Below are 21,638 nucleotides of genomic sequence, written 5' to 3'. Positions count from 1 at the left end.
TGGTTTGGACACATCTACCCTCGTGCATAATCATCTGAATTGTCCGGTATAAGCAACAATATAGGCCACGACACAACTACAGTACCTAACAATGCCAACGACCTTTATAAGCGAGGTTTTGCTGACGTAATGCAGGCATTTCCGACGACACTTAGCGATGTCCGACTTGTAAGGACACGATCCCACTCATCCAACTTTACCAATAAACCACGAGCGAACAACCAACGTCAAAATTTACAGCAAATCCCCAAACATCACGAGGATTACAGTGTAAATATCCCCCCGTGGGCTGCATATACACATGATGGATGATACTTACTACAAGGGCATGAATAATGCCCTCATCAACGTAAGAGTATCATCCAACAAAGTCGCCATCGATCGACGGGGGACGAAATGCTTGGAATGGGTATTCGGTGGAAGCAAAGTCAACCCATGTTTTCTGGAAACATAAAAGAGTGTCAAAGAGTGTCGACTGCTATCATCATGATCAATACTCGAACGACGAGCGACAGATGAACGATGGACGGATATTGGTTTTTCGACCAAAAATTCATCTAGATTTTGAAAATGTAGACATTTGGTGGGAATCTCGAACTATGCCAACTCGACAATGGGAGATGATGGACATGGTTTCGCTCACCGGTTTATCGATGCGCAAACCAACGTCCAACAAGGGGAAATGTTTCGAAACACTGCCAATCATCGTTAGGGAAAACTTGTGGCCTTGGCTTAATAAACGGATGGACAAGATAATTGCAGCAATAAGTTACCAGCGTATAATTAGAATGTACAAATGCGTAGATTCTCACTTCTACCAGGGGGGCCGTTCTGCTGCGCGGGGGGGGGATTGAGATGCTGGTCTACAATGTGAACCCTCCCTTTGAATGAATAACCTACTCCAGATCGTAATCCATTCGAACGGATTAGTAGCACGCAGTTGGAGCGCCCCTCCCCCGTTCGTCTCTTGTGAAGCATCGTCGGCGGATGCAATTAAATTATCGGGCTCTGCCATGGGGAATAGATAGATACTCCGAAGTACACGTGTACTGGTACTGTACCTCTTCAACTTGGCTGGGAACCATCCACACTGCACACACACATGTCCTTGACATTGCGTTGGCTTTGGACGTAAATATCGATAGGTCGTTACTACAGTACTACTAGTATTAGTTATGAATAGTGTATGATGCTCGATACTCCATGTACCGGCGAAACATCGACATAACCCCCATGTACAGACAGAACATGGAACGAACATCCAGATGATGTTGTAATAAGCTATAACAATTGGGCAAATCATTCGGTAACTTTCCAGGGCCACAAGTTCAACATAACCAGTACTGTAACTCTCAAAGTGTATGGACGGTGTGCCCAAGTAATACTAGTACATTCCGGCTAGCGCAAGGTCGGACAGTACTGTACTACTAGTAGTACTATTAAGACATACTAGTACAGTACTCGTATTGTATTTTTATTCGATACTACTAGTAGTATAGTTCTAGTAGAACGTAACGTTATCTATGAGGTAGTAGTACTTCAAGTACTACTACTAGTATACTAGTAGTAACTATTCAACCATGGAATGTCAAAACAACCAGAATTGTACTGTACTACGTAGTACTACTGTATCGGTTTGAAACTCATTTTGCGTCCATCCTGATTTTGAAATACGATAGGTTCAATTGAAACAGACGTTCACTTCAAATTGCGCTGCTCTGTGAAGGTCCAAAAATCAGATATAGTGTATGTGCTATACAGTATTTAGTGTATGAATCAAGGACTTTGGTGGGTTAATAGTGTGAGTCTAGTTGCACTGGGTGCATACCGGTACGTCGTAATTGACTGTGAATGAGGAATGTACGGTGAAACGAAACACGAGCGGGAAACACTACCGGTTTCCAGCAGTAAAGCTGAACCAGTATTGTACTAACGTTACTAGTACTTCTACTAGCAGTACTGAACATGCGATTTTAGGGTAACAAATAAAGAACGTTAAAGTTACGAATCAATTTTGTACTTCATGAAAACTGTATAAACCCGAATGGACGGATATTGCTGTAACGTTGCAGGTACCGGTACAGTAGGAGTAATCAAGCTGTGGAGCTGTGATGAAGTGGAAATGCAATTTGGTTTCTTTCGCAGGGGGATGGGGGAAAAACTAACAAAACACAATTATGTGACTCCACTCATTCACATTTACAGTTAAACGTGATTACTAGTCACTTTGGTAAAGATATACTAGTATACAGTACTACGTAGTACTTCGAAGTACGTTTTAACAAGTGAATGGTAACTAAGCTTAGTACAGTACTACGGTAGTACAACTTGAGCTACTGTACTATTACGTAGTAATACTTAATATTGATATTACGCTGTAAAGTTAAGGTAAATGATTGAATTCTCGGACATGATCGAATTCTCGGACATTGGAGTTTTGACCAATCAGTAGGCTCAATTTTTGTGTGAACCAATTCTATTGGATATGATAATATTCACCACTTCTTCTTGACTTCACCACTTTTAACTCCAATAGTATTGCCACAAACAATAAAAATACATGGGAAGTGCCTCTGCAGCATGGTTGAAGACGAAGGAGCACGTGAGAGAGGAAGTATTGACCTTACCCCCGCAGAAGAAGGGAATTAAAGAGCGGAAGCGTGTGTCCACTAACCTGGAATGGTACACTCGGGAAGAACTTCATGCATTTGCAGTCCGTCCAGTCAAGCAGAAGAAGTAATTTTTTTATGCAATTAATATAATTTTGTGTGATATAATGACTTTTGTCCACCATCGGTATTATAATACGTGCATTGTATTTGGGGCGTATATTTTGTAAATTATTTTACTTCAATACAAAATGTAAGGTAATTCTATGTCCGAGAATTAAGGTGCATCGAAATTGTCATCACTAATTTTACTCCATGTATTTATTTTAGTACAAATCGCAATTATCATTGATTGAGTATCTATGAGGCAGTAAAAAAAACTCCAGGAATTGTATTTTCGAGTGGTACTTTCAGATTTTTGAGATGATGTTTAGTTACTGATTTACGTCCAATCAAAGTCGAAAAACAAGTTGTTAGCAAATCGTGTCCGAGAATTCGATCATTTACCTTAAGATCACTCAGTACTGTCTGTACTAATACTTGATTTGCATCTAACAGTCGAAGCAGATGAAGCGTCGTTCTGGAGTGCCTAATTATTAATATTTCAAATATGGCGGAGCTAACTATCATGACATTCAATCATGGCGAGCTTGCATGGCTTTAACGATGCATCTTAAAATAACATACTACAGTGGCAGTATAATAATGCTGATTCGAAAATTGGATTGATTAACACGTGGTTAAGAGCTGCAACGCCTTGACACGAGTTATCAAGTGCAAATACTCACACTCTGCCAAACACAACTGCTTGGTGGATGTCCCACCTCAAAAACTGCATGTTATCGCCGGAGGGTTTCACATTTGAATCCAAGCGACAATGAGTAGTCATTGCCCGACTTGACCCCAAAGCCCCGGTGTTGTGTTTCAAAACAGCTTCGCGTGAGTATCCACGTTGAGAAGTTTTCTAACAAATTGGGTGGATTGAGAGTCTAAGACTTACAAAAACAAGTTAGACAGTTCCATTGGAAAAATAATAATTATCACGAGCATCCCATTCCTAGTCCAACATATACATTGATATCAGTGAAGTTGTTTGCAGGACCACTGTTGAACAGGCCCATTTTGAAATGGTAAATTCCATGAGCGCTTTCATGGACGACCAGCCTATCGTTAGCTCCGTCTCCAATGGGTGGACATCAATGCGAAATGATCACAAGGTGAACTTTGTGGCCGTTTTCCATCTGAATTCAGCCAAATCAATGATTTTGAAAGCCATCGCAACGGACGACAACTTGCAAAGCGGTGTCAACATTGCTGCATGGCTTGACCGTGTAATTTTGGCCATTGGGGTTTCCAAGGTGGTAAGTTGTGACGGACAACGCTACGTGTATGAGAAGTGTCTGAAAAATTCTGGAGCAGAAGAACCCTGGTCTGATCTTAATGTTTTGCTGCTCATGCGTTGAAATTGTTGATCAAAGAAGTGGGCAAGTCGGACGTTTTTTCCAACAGACTGGAGCGGGCCCGTGACATGACTTATTTTATTAGACTGCAACGCACTGACGAAATGATTTGAACGCATCCAGGAAACGCTGTTGGTTAACGGGGAAATTTCCTCCAAACTCGCAGTTATATGCAAAAGAAATGGCCACCCCACCGGCAAGTGTATAAATGCCTGCCAATTCTGCAAGCCTACCCAGAACACAAGTACAAACGCTGCGAAGAGCCGGAGGAGATCATCTTGGTCCGAACATACAAGGCCACTTGCCAAACATGGATCATTTTAACTTGTACGTCCGAGAGTGGTGCCATACTCTACTTGCGCCAAACTCAAGCGGGCAAATACGCAAGATGGCGGTGAAGGACACTGTCCTCTGTGGTGCCTACATGGTAGTACACCCATTTCAAGCGTATTGCCCGTGTCCTGGAAAATTGCAAAGCCCTAGTTTAGCTCACCAACATGACCTTGTTCCACGATATCATGGTCACAACAGGTACTCGGGCGAAGAAGGACGACTTTGTTGGTGCCATCACCGACCTAACGTTTTGGTCGAATTTGCAGTCAATGACAGGGACGTTGCGATCAACTTGTAGCATAATTGGTAAGTTCGAGGGTGACACCTGTTGTTTGTCCGACGTGTATCGCTTGTTTCTCGAGTTGCGGGCGCATTGAAGTACGAGCGACGAGTTAACGGAGATGTTATTGGACTGGTGGGTGGTTGTTCACACGGAGTCCATGGGGTTTGGCTATTTTCTTGATCAAAGTACCCGTACTGGAGAGGGAATGTTCGAGGACGACTGGTATGACAATGCTCATCTACTACAAGAATTTGTCCTTGTCAAAAAACAAATCAGCTCAAGTGTCGACGCTGTCCGAAGAGAGTTGGCGAATTTTGTCGATGTGATGAAGAATCCGTCGACCAAAGCAAAGTTCTCCATCGAACAATGCGCCAAGCCCATGAGGGTATTGATAATAAGTTGGGTCAACCAAGTTTCCCATTCTGTGTGCAGTTGCTCGGATTGTGTTCAGCGTTCCAACCCCAGCAGCCTGAGAACGTATTTGGAGCATTTATGACTTCATTCTGACGAAGCGATGGAACCGGTTAAGTCCAGCAAATAAAACAAATAGAAAAAAATTACAACTATATCTATTTTTTCCATCGAAGGTTACCAAGTTGGTACAGCTGTATATGATTGCAGATTTGTCGTCCCGAATCAGTTTGGTCAGTGTTTTGATGGGCCAAGAAAGCGATGCGGGCAAAAGTGACATTAGAGAGTTTTCGGACAGTGGATTTGAGAGAGAATTCGAGGTTGGGATCTCTAACTCAAACATTTTCGGTCAAGAATATACTCAAATTTGAGGTACATTTCGGTTCCTTTCGGACAAAAAGTAAGATAGGTAGATTGAACGGGTACTATACGGATGACGCGTATTGTTCACACAACCAGCAATATGCGAGTCATGCGGTTACCACCAGTGCTTCGGAACCGCGATGTCGTGCCTCTCTTAACTGCACTGCTAGAGCAATGTCATGGTGATTTTGACACGTTCTTGTACACCGTCGAAGTGTTGATTGGCGTTAACGTACTGCGCCCCCTTATCAACAACCTTAACAACTTCGACCGGCGTACGGATGCTGCCACCGCCCACACCAAGTTTCAAATTTCGATCGACCAACTTGCCTGTCTGTGTGTGAAGATGCGACTGCCGGAGTTCATGTGGGCCTTCCCACATGAACTCCGGACCGCCGGCCCAACCAAATGAGCCACCAGCACCACCGTGGCAGGCAGAAAACTTCTTCGCCGAAGCAAATCCATCTATTGTCTATAGCACAGGGTTTTTAATACTTCACCTCCATGTATAGTTTATACTGTTATATTGGCCCAGCAGAAGTCGCTCCCTCCCTGGTGCATGCAGCACAAACAGGAAAGGTTTGTCCGTTTTGACAATAAATTCCACACGACTCAGGAGGTATGGCGCGACTATAAATCGTCGCGACGCATCGACAAATTGGTGGTACGCAACATCCTTTATGTTGGTCGAGAGCTTGCCCAGGAAAACGTCGAAGATGGTTTGATACGCCACGCCCTTGCTTCGAAACGCGATCATCTGTCCCATTAATTGATTTGAAAACGCATGAGCTATATTGTATGTTAAATGTACTTGGATTTTCCAATTGGTTTGGCATGATACCCAATTCGACAAGTTGATCGCCAACCGGGTGAGCGCAGCATTCCCGCAGCGTTAGCTTTTCAACTCCTTCCATGCTGCACACACTGATAAGCACTGGACGCCTCAACCCAGTGCAGCAAACGCCAACTTTGTCAACAGGGGGAAAACGACCGTCAAGTCCTTCCAAAATGTGACCAGTGGCTAGCGTTGTATGAACGCCAAGATGTTGATAGCAGAATATCGAAGGCATGTGCCTCTTTCAACACGTCATGCAGCGGGCTTGTGAAGGGCTCAAGCATCCTTGTACAGACTGTGCCCACCAGATCAAGGCCAAAAAACGTGCCATACACGCCAAGCTCCAAGACAAGCTGATGACAGACACTGAGCCATTCGAGATGGTGATCACCCAGTTGCTCGCGGAGCTGGGGTCGTTGGAGAACCAGCCAGACGGCCGCATAAGTTGTTGCAGCTTTGTAGTATAACTCGCCACATACTTTTGACGACGGGCAAAATGCCTAGTTGTGCGATGCTGAATCTGCATCGATTTCATTGGCGTCGTCTTATCCAAAATAGTCGTTTTGGTCGCGCGATGGTTAATCGCCATCATGTCTACATTTATATTCAGAGTGACGGATTACAACAAGGATTATTAAAGAGCTAAACCTTGTGAATTGTTAAGTACCCGCCTCCGACATTTCACTTGGACTTGCTTCATGTGCATTCGTGTTGGAACGTTCGACCATTGCGTTAAAGTAATTGTCCTCCTTGGACGCTGCAAATGCTACGATGGAAGCAATCTCCTCCTCGTCGGCGCCGGTTAGAACCTCTGGGGGCGGTGTTTGCAAGGTGGCAATTGCGACAACCTTGGTCCTCGTCGTGCCATGGAGTGCTCGTACTGTGAAGGGTCGTTTTGATGCCATTTCGGTATGTACGATTCGTAGGTAGTTACAGGTAGTATCATGTTACACGATCGTCCCATTCTCGTTGTTTATCAGGCAGAGTTTGAAACGATATATTGTTATGTACTTGGTTTAGCCGCATAAAGTAGGGAGTTGGCATATTACTTGGACAGCTTAAAGTGGGAAGCTCTTGTGAACTAGTTTGATCAGTTTTATGTTGAACCACGTGTGGTGGAGTTGGATTGGTCAAGACAAAACCTAGGCTATTATCATTCAAAAGGATCACAAATCAGCATATCACTACACTCGTTACACGACTCATATATGCTGAGCTTAACTTTTGACTGGTGTGACTTCGCCTATCGTCCAAGACCGTCGCCAAGGTGGTGGCAAGCTTACAGTGTACTATACGTTACAGTATTCCGTTAGCAATGTAACACACATCAGTGACTGCCGAAGCACCTATCAATCACAGTGGACCAAGTAGCTTGTCATATCTTCGATTAATTGAGTTTGGATTATCCATTTTAAAGACATTCCTCGCGAGGGCCGACACTAGAACCACATATCTTCGACTTTCGTATGGAAATAGCAATTGTTTTGCCCAATCATAGGTCGGTTATTACATCGGGACTTTTGGATATTGAATTTTATTTTTGGTGCAACTCTCTGCGAACTTCGCCGTCCAGCACTGTACGTCGAAGAATATGTTGATGTCGGCATGCCATTGGTCAGACTATCTCCATCCGTCGAGACGTTTAATTATGTTTTGTACGGATAAACACGCAACTTATGGCTGTCACAGCCAAAAGTATCATTTTTCCCACCGGTCAGTCATGGTCACGTCCAGTTGCAGCTGAATGTACTCGTCATCCTCCTCGTCCGAGGATTCAAGTAATGACGAAGAGTACTGTATATGCAAGTTAGTTACAATAAGTCAAAGTGAGTGCGATCTGTAATTCAAATCGTGGTCACTTTAATTTCTATAACTGGCCAGCACTGCTCACCACCCTCGATGCGACATGTCGGCACTGAACGGGTTCACGTACCAAACCCTCCTGGAGATCACCGCTTCCAAAGATGCTAGTACGTTGTGGTGTCGTCAACTTGGCCTTCTAGAGGGGTCAATGGCGTGCCCTACCTGTGGGAAACACATGTTGCTGTCGAAGACGAAGACCGGTTGGCGTTAGGGGTGCCAGAAGAAGCCCCACGCCGACCGTCGACCATTCCGCCGACAAGAGTATCCGCACTGGCTCGTTATTTGCCTAGTTCAAGTTGCCACTGACGACGCTGTTGCGTCTATTGTACGAGTGGACTGTGGGCTTCGCACAAGCCATCGAAGACTGTCATGGATGACGAAGGAGTGTCGACGGACACCGTGTGCAATTGTTACAACTATTGCCGCGATTTTGCTCGACCGAAATGCTTGCAAGCGAAATGAAGGTAAACTACTACAATTATATATTCATCTCAATTGCTTACAATTATATATTCATCTAAATTTGTTTATTTTTGGCTTTGGATTGGCGGCGAAGGCCACGTCATCGTAATCGACGAGACGTCGTTGAAAAAGAAGTCAAACTACGGGTTCACCAAGGCCATTGGCTCTTTGGCGGTGTCGATAGGGCAACCAAGCGGTAGTTTGGCATATTGGTCGTCGAGGACTGCACGAAACCGACGCTCTTGGCAAGAAACACGTACGGCCCGGAAGTCTGGTTATGTCGGACAAGTTTGGGTCGTACGTTTCTACGAACGAAGCCTCTCACTAAAACACCCTGGCGCGACCTTCATGACATGAAATGTGGACACCAGTGGGTGAATCACACTGACAACTTCGTTGACTCCGCCACTGGTGCACACACCCAATGCATCGAAAGTCTGTGAGAAACGTGGGAAAATCAAGTCATGAGACATATTAAGACCATGAGGGGTATGATGTGAGAGATCTTTTACCTCGAATGTCTGTCCTGGGAAAAACCGAACATAAGGCCCATCGAAGTTATCATATAGTTTTATCCAATCAAATTTGAATGTGAACATACTTCAGTTTGATTGGCGGAAATTTAATACTTCCCGCCCGCGCCTCCTTCAAATTAAATTCCAACACATACATCCAAATATGTGTCGCCTTCGTATCCAATTTCAACCAAGCTCGATGCGCTTGTTCTACTTCAGACCGCAAACAACCGCTATGTATCCAAGGCTCTCGGAATCTCTCGATGAACCCTTCGTAACTGGACAGACCAACACTTCCAACTGATGTCGTACGACGGCAACGAGAAGAACACAAAGTTGGAGCATGGAGGTCGTTATGAGTCATTCCCAGATCCACCAGGACTGGTCTAATTCATCAACCGTGTCCGCGACAGCGAGCGAGAAATCACGGTCACCTCCTCCGTGAGCTTGGGTCCCGCTGGCATGCACTGATGATGTTTACGCCCAACAGGAACCATGAAAATGTTCGTCATTTGCCTCGATATGTTACGGTACGGAGAAATCCACAACATGTTCTAATTCATACGTGCACTGGTGCGAGGGCACATTGTGCCAATAGCTGCGAGACTTTCAAGAGCGCATGGTAACTGAAAGTTCGTGGGGAAGGTCATTTTACAAGTTCAGAGAATATACTGTAACGTTACTATAGTCATATACTTCCTCTGTCCCACATTAATATGCCTTACGAGTTGTCATCAACCCCGGAAATTAATGTGTTAACCAAATTCGATGCATGATATCATTTTAAAAAGACAATAAAAAACTACAGGTACCATGCATTGGATGTTAATCGCCGAAGCAACTTCTTCGCGCCCAGAATGAACATCGAATTTCCACCAACCGAATAAAATTACACCGCATATTCAAACCAACACACTTTTGAATTTGCCGCCATGGTCAAGCCCCCCGCACGCGTAAGGACGTCTCCAGCAGCAAGAAGGCTGAAGTAATCCAACAACTTCATCACTTTCTTGTGAATGGCAAGTTAGTCCGTGGCGCATTCACAAGAACTGTTGAAATGCTCGACATCGAACGCCGCAGTGTTGCCTATATCTGGGACGTCAGGGTACCTACGGTACCCTGACGTCCAACAAGTGCGCCAAGGTTTGTCCGAAGCCCAAGTACTCCCCCGACGACATCCGGATCCTCGTACGTGATGTTCCCATGGACCAGCGATCGACCACGAGAGACATCTCCGCTGCCATTGGTCTCTCCATGGGTACACTCAGCCGCCACCTGAAGATGGGAATCTTCGTTCGTCGGTCGACTCGAATCAAGCCGCTCATCACGGAAGCCAACAAGGCAGAACGCACTGGATTTTGAATTTGAGAGCCTATGGGATGTGGTCTATTTGGACGAAAAGTGGTTCAATGCTGACAAAAATCGCCGCAAGGTGTACCTGGTTCCCGGCGAGACCCCTCCGCAGCGGACGTTGAGGAGCAAGCGCATTATCCCGAAGGTGATGACCACCACGACCACGGGGTGTTGTTTGATGGCAAAGTGGGCGTGTGGCCATTCGTGGAGTCCGTCCCCGCTGTTCGCAACTCACGCAACCGTCCCACCGGTACCATGGCCACGTCCTTGGTCAACGTGAATGCAACTGTGTACCGAGACTACGTCATCAACAAGGTCATACCTGCAATCAAGGCTTCTGATGCAGAATGTGTCTTGCCCTGTGTCCCTTCTTTTGTAGGCTAGGACTTAATGACCAATGAAAATCTTGTATATCCTAATGAGCCAATAAAATCAATTTGTTCACAGTAATGTGGAAAAGTGTGTTTTTCTTTTGGCATATTAATGTGGGACAAAGGAAGTATGTAGTAATGCCGAAATATCGTCAGCCTTGGGGGATTTTCAGCGCTATCATCAGCTCATATTCCACAAGCCGTCGTCGTGGAAATAGGAGCCCAGCTTGGAAAAACGTTGCACCATAACGTTGCGACTAATTCATGTGGATGCGACATGTTATATATATCATTGTGCTTGGATTAGTATTGTCCATGTAATTACTCTATTCTGGCAGCTTGGGCCACCCATCCATTTCTTCAACATCGTCGTCGTCCTTTGCTTGCTGCAGTGTAAAATGGCAAAAAAGCGAGGCGAACTCGTACGGCCCCGCCCGCGACCCGTCGCTAGCATACAGCGGCACCGTGCGGTACCTATTCGCAAACATATATACATAAAAAAATATCTTCTATTCCCATCAATTCCAGTTGCAATATGACGAACCCAGGTCGAATGCACGGAAGTGACAAGGCTGCAAATCCAATCATATCGTCTCGGTCCAAGTCCTTGTCCATCACAGTTAGCACTAGAACATGCAGTTCGGCTTCGACGCCCACCTAGGCAAGGACAATTCATTTTATAAATTGCATCATTATTTCGAATTCTTCGTTTCGCATACAGTATGTCGAGCAACCCCAACACGATCACATCGACGAACTGGGTTTGACGATATATGACATACAACCCATAAACGATGTCCTGCCACACAGAAAATCTTCCAAATAGGCCCAGGTTTCTTTGGGGGTATATTGTACAGTACATCAAATGTCGCTGTGAACCCCCACGTTGGGTTGAGCCCGTTGTTTTGAATAGTCGGCGACTTGCACTGGCTGGACACGCCGTCCCCCACAAAGTCGAGCACCACGTACGGATCGATAATCTCCCCTATACGATTGGCATTTCTTGTCGAATGCATGGACGTCCAAGGCCTAACCTTTCTTGTCCCCGTGGGGTTTGGGCAAGTGTTGGCCACTGCACACGGTCACCGTGATCGCTTGAATGGCTCGGGTAAATGTCCCCAACTGGCTCAGCAACGACGGCGGCTTTAATACGTAGCCGCACTGTCCATTCTGACGGAATAGGCCATGGTTGACATGCATTGGCAACTAAGAATACAAAACAAATAAAATATTTTATAAAATTTTAATAATTTATTTTTAAGCCAACCGTAACTCCCAGACCCAGCCAACCGTAACTCCCAGGCCCAAAGGCATACCACGAGATAGGACAAATCCAATGGCCACAACACATGGTTGGTTGTGATGAAAGAGAAGAATGTGTTGCCCAAATCAAAGCCAATGTGAAATAAATACGATCTTTTTTTGGAAACCCATATCACGCAATACGAAGGACTTGTAGAATTTCAAGAAACAACTCAACACATACGTCGGCCGTTTGGTAGTTTAACGCGACCAACTGCGACCCGGTACCCCACCCCATAACAGGATTGTAGTTTGAAGAGTCGACGCGAAGGCCAGACGGATACACTCTCGACAAATGTGTGCGATTATACGCCGCAAACGCCAGCTTGCGATCTGCCGCCAGCTTCTTGGTCTTGCCTACCATATTGATCCTGATGAACTTCTGTCATGTATAGCAGCAATGCCATGGGACAGTGCATATATATATATATATTGTATATGTACGCATTGATCCATGACAAAGGATACATATATTGTCGTTTCGAGCGAAATTTGGTGTTTGAGGTCGACAGAAACTAACATAAGTGTAGAAGCTAGTATTGTATACAAATTCCAACTATTGTGGCCATTAAGACTCATTGCAGTGCTGAAGAAAATGGATTGGCCATTAGAAAAGTTCTGAGTGTTTTGATTGGTGGATCGGGTGTCGGCCAATATTTGGTGGTTCAGCTCCTTCAATTGAGCCTCCGCCCACCCTCCAAATTCGAATCGAATGGACAATATAAACATATATATATATTACAGTTCACAGGATATTATCTCACTAAAATACGAGCACATGCTCTCATAGGTTATGTATATTGTACCTTCAGAAAACGAAGACATTTGATTGCATGGCCATGTGGCAGCCACGTCAAAGTTGCGGAAATGTACGCCTTGGAACAAGCACAGTCTGGCCAGTGCCGGGGACACTTTGGATTTTTTAGACGACCGGCGACGAGTACCAGTAGGAGGAGGTTGTTTCTTAGTCTTGGTTGAGATCTTGTGCAACACCACGTCGGCACTGTCGTCGTCATCGTCATCCATGTCCGAGTACTCGCCAGTCGTGGTGTCGTCGGCCTGGCCTTGCTTCCCCTTAAGCAGAATTTTGTACTGCAAGGCATGGGGCGAAGGTAGAACACTGCCGTCGTTCGTTAGGTCCTATATAACGTTGCAGTATGTATTTGGTATACCAATACCTTTGTCGAAAAGTGAATAATATATATATATATATTATATGTGTATAGGGGCCACTCACGTCAATATAAAGGCGATCACCAAACGTCTGGGTCATGAGGTCGGCCATGACAATTTGTTGGGCGTCGCTGCAATGGTTTTCGAGCGACAGAATCACCGGAAATGGCGACGATTCAAACGCGTGCACATGGATCCCCTATTCCAACGAGATTCAATAAATATATATTTGTATTGAAATGTTTGGTAATGTATATATTGTAAGGTTGGTAATATATATTTATATTGCAAGGTTGGATATATATATATGTATTGTAAGGTTCGTAATATATATATATTGTAAGGTTGGTAATATATATATATTGTAAGGTTGGTAATATATATATATTGTAAGGTTGGTAATATATATATTGAAAGGTTGGTAAAATATATATATATCGAAAGGTTGATAATATATATCGAAATGCTTGGTAATAACGTACCCAAATGACGTCGGCAAATAAAATCTTGGTCGTCAGAGTGTGCCCGTGATACACTACGGGTTGTCCGTCGTCGCCATCCCAGCAATCTGCCGGCAATGGGCTGTAAGCAAACATATATATATATAGATGTAATATTGTGGGTACTAGATTGCTGGTATTGAGGTAGTTCATGATTTACGATGTAGTAAATGCACAAGTTTGCAGACTTGATTACCAATTTCAACACAACGGCAATTGCGTAGGAGGGCCGAAATGTACATGTAGACGGACGAATGGCTTTGCAATTGATCGCCTAGAATACATATCTTAAGTCGATAATATCAGCACGTATTCGAAATGTATATAGGCAATATATGTTACCTTCCAGATACGTGTTATGGGACGACGCGATAAAGTACTGACTCAACGGCAACGTCATATCGTGGTGCAATGTCATACTATGGGGATTGGCCCAGTCGTTCCACGTGCTGTTAATGTACTGTCGAAACCTACTCCCAAAGTCAATGTTATTACTACTACAGCTATATATATATATAGGTTAGTTTACTCATTTTTGGTTTACTAGTACAATGTTCACATGAAAGGATAAGAAGTACAAGGTGTTACTCAGCAACTGTAAACGATGAATCGCTTGTACCCTGGAGTAGTATACAATACAATTACAACCACACACAATACAGCACATACTGTAGTCGCGAGCACATGTCCTCTGTAGTAAAAAGGGTCAGAATTGACTGGATGTCGTCGGTTGTGTGGCCGTTTGTGATAAGAAACGCTTCAAAAGCCGAAGAGGTCATGTATTGCTGGCTTTTGACCTAAGAAATATATTATCCATATGACCAGCGAAATAAGAATTCGACCAATAGAAATATATTATTCATATGCAAAAGTAGAATTCTCTGTGTGTTCAAGATTAATAAAACGAACCGAGGGCTGGAACAAGGCATCGAGTTCAGGTCGATGGCGTAATTGTGTCATAAGCGCGCAATATTCGTTGAAATCCAATTCACCATCGCCATCGAGGTCGACTTGGGTAAACATCCGTCGCAGTTCTCCTTTGGCTAGGGAAATATTAATCATAAAATATATTGAATATTTACGTCAGAAGAATATTCCAATACCACTTGTGGCGTGGTTGAGGCTACGCGTAACCTTCTCCACCTCCGACCGACTCAACATCCCGTCTTGGTTGGAGTCTGCATGGATCCAAATTTGATACAAAAACGCCGTCTCCGGGTCAGCTGATCTTGTCGCTCGCAGCCGGTCCATCAACGACCGTAGGCCCTAACATCATCAAAATATATTATACACATCATTGACCAAGATCAACGCATACGATTCATTCACTCATGTAGATATAAGCTAACTGAATAGAATGATATACATATATTTTGATATGCATGGATGGATTCAACTTCAATGCACCTGGAACCGAAAAAATATATCTTTATTCGATTGCAGGTGGAGATAGAACCCAAATATCCAAGGGTTGACTGGCGTACATGGCATTGTCAACGGTAACCTTCAATAGGAGCGCAAAGAGAATATATCTAAATATAACATCAGAAAATTCCAAGGTAAAGTCAAATGCAAAGTTTGCCCTGTGCCGCTCAAAGGCATTACGGGTATGTGTGAGATCTGTGCATGTCGATTCAATCTCAAACTTGAATACGACTGAAAAGGGAATCCATGTGTATATTTATTTATCTGCAAAAGGAAGCATGCCTATTTTTCTTTAAATATATCATCAATATAAAGTAATATAAAATATTTTCTGTGGTTGCATATGTATATATACATTCAGTTCCAGATCAACATGCAAATTGATGCATCCATAGACCACATAATTGTCCCATAGTAGATACTGCTTACATGAAACCAGCGGTCGTATTGGGCCGCAGACGTGCATACAATGTCGATGGTCTTCCCAAACGCCAAAATAATCGAAAAGCACAGTGCGTGAGTTTGCCTTGTCTTGGCGTCCAGTCGATGGAACTTCGAGGTCGTAACCCCCGGTTGCAACCGGCAGATCGATGCAATGTCCACTATATATCATTGTTTACATGAATATATACGGTACAGTTAGACTAATCAAAGCCTGCTGGCAATATTGTATATATATATCAATATTGTATATATATATATATATATCATTCTGGGACGTCAATCTAGTTGTCACTTTTGGGGCGTACAGGTAGACGGCGTGCGGGAAAATTTGTCGGTGAGCTTGGCCAGTTTACCCGTGCTTTCCCACCGTAAACAAAACAAATCGGGGGTGATACTGTACTTGCAACCCACGAGTTTTGGACCGCGCGAGCACTTTTTGAGCACTTCCCCTGCATATTCACACGCCCCATAGTGTCAACACATCAAGAAATCCTGAGAAGGTTTGGACTATGGTTACCTAGCAACAAGGGCTCGTCTGTTGGATGTTGCACGACACACTTGATTTTGCGCGACTTGTCCTTGTACAAACGGCCCTTTCCGCCTTGGATGATCATGGGGGCTGGGATGGCGTCCACTTGTGTCTTGTCGTGGACTGTCGCCATATTGCTGTCGTCGTGAGTACCCCCACCACACTCTACCGTGGACGAGTCGCTTTGAAACCGCCACGGTTGTATTTTGTAACTGCTACTGGTATACTACAACAAAGGCCGTGGATAGTGCAGTTGTGGCAGTTACTAATACAGGCAACAGAACTAAACAGTATACTTCGAAGTACTACGTTTCAACCACGACAAGGGTGTGCCCTGATTTGGCGAGATCTAAAGCTGTAGATTTACGGTTGCCAGCTTCAATCTCGCGCATTCCCATTCCGATACACAGCCATCTCATGACTCAAATTATGGAGGGAATGATCGATCTAAATATTACTTTTCGCTATTTTACATCAACCATGTGTCACCGCGACGACGATGCTGACGAGCGTGGTCACCAGGGACCACACGATCGTTGTCGGTAACGACGACAATGCTTCGCATCGTACGGGGGGGGGCTGTAACTGTGAGGTTGGTGGCGGTGTCGCTGAGCTCCACCACACACGCGCCTTCACTGCCTTGAGTCAACCCTGGTGTGCCGCACTCTGCGTTGGACAACTCGCTCTCGTTGGGGTACGTGGCACGGTCTGAGCCACACATTGGCCAACCAACCTCAGGACACATGCGGGTTTTACATCAAGTGAACTCCTAGTACATGATGGGGTTTCCACGCGCTGGTTGCGACCTCGATTCCACGGTACAACAGATTGATCATTTCCCAAACATTTGGGTCATTTTTGGAAATAGTAGTTTTGTGCGACAAAATTCCACCAAAACGATGGCATAAAAGGCGACTCCCAATTCGCTGACATATGTTGGACACGCCGAGGTACACCCATACTGTAATCTGATAACGTTATTACCAGTATGTGGACATGACTTTGGCGACACGAATAGGTTCGACAGACCGAGCAGTCGACAAAAACTTGATCAACAAGTAAGGCTGAAAATGTGTTGCGCTGAACGGTTTAAGTGATCTCCTAGTTGCGGTTGGTACTGATTGTGTGTTTTGCGACATATGTATACCTCCCAGAAAAAAAGCTTGGGTAAGTGGGTGCAATTGCGTACTAGTTCCTTCTATGACATCCTGAGGATGTAACTACGTAGGTTTCTGTTTACACTCGTGTGCCATTGGACAACTCATTGTCACAAGTCTCATGTATCCGGGGTTGGCTATCATGTACTTGTATTAACATATGTAACGTTACTTTAGTACTACTACACATAGCTGTTGACGGTGCAGATTCGACCGCCGCCGTGCCGCACACAAAGCCCCCGCGCATGGGCTTGCTTCTTGCATCCGCTTTCCTCGCAAGACCGCTTGGATACAGCCCCACTGTGCTGGCCGCAAAAGGTGCCTCCATAAGCGTTGGCCTGACACAGCGAGCCAACGTTATAGATTCATCGTGGATATCGCGATGAGGAACGTGACGGGTGCAACAATTGTTGCTAATACCGACGGGGAAAGTGTTCCAGCAGCAGACGATGTGACGGTCGTGACAGGGGGCAGGGGGCCAGGCATGACGGTCGTCGTCCAAGTACTGAGGGGGGTAGTTGACGTGACGTTGGGGGACTTGGTTGTGTTGTGGGTAGAACACTCGCCGTCTGCGACTTTGACCAGACCAGGGGCAAGGCAGGCTGCATAGTTTAATTCGCAGTCGTTTCCGTAGGTTTTCATGTTGGACCCACACACTGGATCGTACACATCAAGGCAAGCAAACATACACGGCCTGTTGCATTCGCCGTCGCCGCTCCATCGGACAAGGGGGTCTTTGCACGTGGCAACATCCAGCAAACATTGGTTGCCGTAAGTGACATTGTTGCTGCCGCATTGCGGGGCTACCTCTTTCGTGCACACTGTGTCGCACGTCAATTCAACGGGGCATTCACCGATGCTGGCAACGGTGATATTTTGTTTGGCGGCGCACGCGTCGACCTTCAACAGGCAGCTGTTAGCGTACGTTTGGTTATTCGAGCCACACACTGGATGGTAATATTCGATGCAAGCGATCTCGCATTCCGCAGAGGCGGTGGCGATGGCGATGGCAAAGTACTGGAGTCGCATTTGACGTGCGACCAAGCAAATGGGGAAATGAAGTCGTATGGGTCGTATAATGGCCGTGGTGGGTCAATAATTGTCTCAACGCGAGTTGAATTAACATGAGACCGTATTTTGTTACTCAAGCTCGAAATCAAATTTACCGGTACTACACTGCTGTTCATGATGGACTGGATTGATTGAAAAATTGGAACGAAGTGAAATCCACGGGGGGGGGCCGTTGGACAGTGAGAAGCGGACAATAGTATATATTAGTACTACCTCCACTGTAGAAGGCTGGGCTGTACACTAACGTTATACTATATTCTTGGCTACACGTGGAGTATACTGTATTTCCTGCCTGCACAATTGTTGCTGTCATTTGAACAACGAACTCTACAGTACCACGTTCCTTTGAAGGGACAGTTCTGACTGCAGTACTGTTCCTATATGTACTGTACGTGTACATGTAGTACTCCGGAGTATTCACACTTTGCGTCGATAGTTCGATACCGGTATCATTATTCTGACTTTAAGAAGGACGAGCAGACAGATTCCTTCATACTAGTACTACGTAGTACTACTAGTACATGTATACTATTAATAGTGAAGCCACGCACTGACTGAGTCTTGAGCGTCGCGTCTGGTATATTAGCTGGAGTTTCATTCTGGAGGACTTATCCAAGGACTACAAATAATTTGCTCCACAGTGTTTTTGTCTTAAACAATATTTGTCGACGTTTTCGATGCAATTGACGTCGGCCAAGAGGGATAAAAAGGATTTCAAAATCGATTGTTCCAGTTAATAGCCTACAATCAAGCCAAGCACGACGTACAAGGCGGCCGTAAAAGCAGACGTGGCCATCGCAGTGGCACTCGACGGGACGGTGGTGACTGGCGGCGACGACGACGAGGATGTCGAGGATGGACTGGGGGTGACAATCGAAGGAGAAGTGCTGGTGGGGATCTTGGTCGTATTCAACGACACTGGGCACTCCCCGTCCGACACTTTGACCAAGCCAGACGTACTATCTTGGCACATTGCGTTTTTCAGTTCGCAGTCGTTGCCATAGGTTTTACCGTCCGACCCACACACGGGTTGGTACTCTTTGGTGCAGACGGCATCGCAGCTTTTGGTGCATACCCCAGCGGAGATCCACTTGACGAGCCCGTCATTGCACTGCGCGACCTTCAAACTGCACTTGTTGCCATATGTGACGCCGTTGCTTCCACACTGCGGTTCGAACTCCATCGTGCATATGGAATCGCAAACACAAGCGCCTGGGCGTGCGATCGTGATGTTTTCTTTCGTCGTACACGCGTCGACCTGCAAGAGGCACGCGTTCGAATACGTTTTGTTGTTGGAGCCACACACAGGGTCGACAACTGTGATGCAGTTGAGTTCGCATTGGGCGGTGGTGGTGGTGGTCGACGCGGCCAGCAGGACTGCGACGATGGTGGACGTCAAGTGCATTATTGTTAGGGATCGAGGAAATTGATCAATGATGCCAAGACTCAATCGTCGTTCAGATGCCCGCCAGCCTGTCTGCTAACGTTTGACTCAGGTTCTCTTTTTTGTGTCCATGGACAAAACACGATTTGATTGGCTGGCCCTTGACACGGATGCTGGAATACGTCATTTCAACATGGGGGGTTTGGTGAATCATGCATGCCGAAGTACAGTTTTTGCTTCGTGCATTTCGAGAATTCGCGCAAAACGTTGGACTCTGCGATGGTTGCGAGGTGCAAAGTGGACAGGTACTGTATGTACAGTACAAGGTGATTTCAAATTTTGGGTGGATGGATATACTAGTACAGTACCCATGCAAATTGATAGGCGAGTCATCGCCACAATCCCTAGTACAGTATACGCGACAATCTTAACAAGGTCGTTTACTATTCTCGAAGGCAACGAACGACAACCATTCAAACCGATAAACGAGAATCGCATTTGCCAACAGGCAAGCCTAATATATCCCTTGACCTCGTTCATGTTATAGATACCGTTGAAACGGACGCTCAATCGAACAGTCTTTGTCATTAACTAGTTACTACTAAAGTACGACGTAGTAGTAGTATACCGAATATGCGATAGAATGTACGTTTACGTTAATCGTCTCATTGGTTGGTTCTCTCTCAAGGCGCCACGAGTAGGAGTCCCACGCACACGAGAGTGGCGACAGCAGACGAGGCCACGGTCGTCATGGTGCCAGATTTGACGGTGGTGGCGATAGGCGACGGCGTCACTATACTAGTAGTAGTGGAGTTGGGCTTCACCGTCGAGTTAGTGGACGATGGCGGCGGCGAGCATTCTCCATTAAACACCGAGAACAGACTGGACGACGTGCTGTTGATATTGCACGCAGCATTGTTGAGCTCGCATCGGTTGGCGTACGTAATCCCGTTCGAACCGCACAACGGCTGGTACTCCTTTGTGCAAGCGATATTGCAAGCGGTGCACACAGTGCGACGGAGCAACTTGATCGTGCCGTCTAGGCACTGCGCCAACTTGAGTTCGCAGTCGTTGCCATACGTGACGTTGTTACTCGCGCAGCGGGCAGAGTACTCTGCCGTGCAGATCGGACTGCACTCGCACTTGCCTGGACGCGCCACCGCGATAGTTTCGTTGGTCAAGCACGCGTCGACCTTCAAGATGCAGCTGTTGCCGTACGTTTTGTTGTTGGTGCCACACACGGGCGCGTACTCTAAGAGACAGTTGACGTTGCATTGCGCCGAAGTGGCGAGTGCAAGCATGCTCCAAGCGATGATGACGACGGCGACGGATACGAATGTCTTCATGGGGTCAAAACGGAGGCAAATGGAAAGTGTTTAGTCATATTAACGTTCGTTGCGGCCAAGAGTGTTGCCTTTGCGACCGTACCCACGTACTGCGATCCAGCAAGGATCATCATGGTTGTCATGATTGATTGGGTAAATCCGTATAGTGTATTTCGAGTCAGACATCTCATTTGGAGTCAGAATCCTGTAACGTTATACTAAGGTAATCCATCAATATCGCGAACGCATTTTGTGCACTAAAATATCAAATGTTTGAAGCACTCCACCACAAAAAGTCCCTCGAATAAAAAAAAACTAAAGGTAGCGTTGGAAAATATAAATCCAGCTGCATTTTTTAGTGCTAAGAAGTGCCTGAAATATCCCAATAATCGATTTGTATTTTCAAATTATAACGTAACGTTAAGAATTGGTGAAACTTTTTTGGCTTTGTATTTCGCGAACGGTCGTAA

At 45.4% G+C, this 21,638-nt stretch overlaps 7 protein-coding genes across 7 annotated transcripts; 2 read left to right on the top strand and 5 right to left on the bottom strand.

Moving 5' to 3' along the window:
• Positions 1-5,559: 5,559 nt before the first annotated feature.
• On the top strand, positions 5,560-5,871 carry H257_09886 (hypothetical protein; the record flags this gene model as incomplete). Its single annotated transcript, XM_009836265.1, has 1 exon — positions 5,560-5,871. One exon carries the CDS (start codon positions 5,560-5,562, stop codon positions 5,869-5,871), a length of 312 nt encoding a protein of 103 aa, XP_009834567.1.
• A 667-nt stretch (positions 5,872-6,538) lies between these two features.
• H257_09885 (hypothetical protein) lies at positions 6,539-7,199 on the bottom strand (the record flags this gene model as incomplete). The annotated part of the gene is made up of 2 exons (XM_009836264.1): positions 6,539-6,888; positions 6,962-7,199. The coding sequence occupies 2 exons, from the start codon at positions 7,197-7,199 to the stop codon at positions 6,539-6,541; spliced, it is 588 nt and encodes a 195-aa protein (XP_009834566.1).
• A 2,867-nt stretch (positions 7,200-10,066) lies between these two features.
• Positions 10,067-10,871, top strand: H257_09884 (hypothetical protein; the record flags this gene model as incomplete). The annotated part of the gene is made up of 3 exons (XM_009836263.1): positions 10,067-10,087; positions 10,239-10,392; positions 10,567-10,871. 3 exons carry the CDS (start codon positions 10,067-10,069, stop codon positions 10,869-10,871), a joined length of 480 nt encoding a protein of 159 aa, XP_009834565.1.
• Positions 10,872-11,140: 269 nt separating this feature from the next.
• H257_09883 (hypothetical protein) lies at positions 11,141-16,424 on the bottom strand. The gene is made up of 16 exons (XM_009836262.1): positions 16,220-16,424; positions 16,008-16,151; positions 15,688-15,860; positions 14,937-15,099; positions 14,743-14,876; positions 14,503-14,630; positions 14,176-14,303; positions 14,030-14,107; positions 13,816-13,901; positions 13,398-13,532; positions 12,967-13,300; positions 12,345-12,517; positions 11,893-12,064; positions 11,719-11,843; positions 11,403-11,515; positions 11,141-11,332 (listed from the first exon to the last, which is right to left on the bottom strand). The coding sequence occupies exons 1-16, from the start codon at positions 16,362-16,364 to the stop codon at positions 11,185-11,187; spliced, it is 2,379 nt and encodes a 792-aa protein (XP_009834564.1). The 5' UTR covers positions 16,365-16,424; the 3' UTR covers positions 11,141-11,184.
• A 1,321-nt stretch (positions 16,425-17,745) lies between these two features.
• On the bottom strand, positions 17,746-18,417 carry H257_09882 (hypothetical protein; the record flags this gene model as incomplete). Its single annotated transcript, XM_009836261.1, has 1 exon — positions 17,746-18,417. The coding sequence occupies one exon, from the start codon at positions 18,415-18,417 to the stop codon at positions 17,746-17,748; it is 672 nt and encodes a 223-aa protein (XP_009834563.1).
• A 612-nt stretch (positions 18,418-19,029) lies between these two features.
• On the bottom strand, positions 19,030-19,935 carry H257_09881 (hypothetical protein). The gene has a single exon (XM_009836260.1). It carries the CDS (start codon positions 19,862-19,864, stop codon positions 19,193-19,195), a length of 672 nt encoding a protein of 223 aa, XP_009834562.1. The 5' UTR covers positions 19,865-19,935; the 3' UTR covers positions 19,030-19,192.
• Positions 19,936-20,408: 473 nt separating this feature from the next.
• On the bottom strand, positions 20,409-21,408 carry H257_09880 (hypothetical protein). The gene has a single exon (XM_009836259.1). It carries the CDS (start codon positions 21,187-21,189, stop codon positions 20,527-20,529), a length of 663 nt encoding a protein of 220 aa, XP_009834561.1. The 5' UTR covers positions 21,190-21,408; the 3' UTR covers positions 20,409-20,526.
• Between the last annotated feature and the right edge of the window lie 230 nt (positions 21,409-21,638).

The sequence above is a fragment of the Aphanomyces astaci genome, assembly GCF_000520075.1.
Source record: "Aphanomyces astaci strain APO3 unplaced genomic scaffold supercont1.25, whole genome shotgun sequence".
NCBI lineage: Eukaryota > Oomycota > Saprolegniomycetes > Saprolegniales > Verrucalvaceae > Aphanomyces > Aphanomyces astaci.
The sequence above is the reverse complement of the archived record's forward strand: the minus strand, read 5'-3'. Positions and strand labels throughout refer to the sequence as shown.

Bases quoted from the DNA above. Each gene is read 5' to 3' on its own strand.
- H257_09880 (XM_009836259.1), bottom strand. From the start codon at position 21,189: ATGAAGACATTCGTATCCGTCGCCGTCGTCATCATCGCTTGGAGCATG.
- H257_09883 (XM_009836262.1), bottom strand. From the start codon at position 16,364: ATGGCGACAGTCCACGACAAGACACAAGTGGACGCCATCCCAGCCCCC. The intron at 14,877-14,936 runs GTATTGGAATAT...ATATTTCCCTAG, and splicing joins CCTCAACCACGCCACAAGTG to CCAAAGGAGAACTGCGACGG. The intron at 13,301-13,397 runs GTGAGTGGCCCC...AACGTTATATAG, and splicing joins GTGATCGCCTTTATATTGAC to GACCTAACGAACGACGGCAG.
- H257_09881 (XM_009836260.1), bottom strand. From the start codon at position 19,864: ATGCACTTGACGTCCACCATCGTCGCAGTCCTGCTGGCCGCGTCGACC.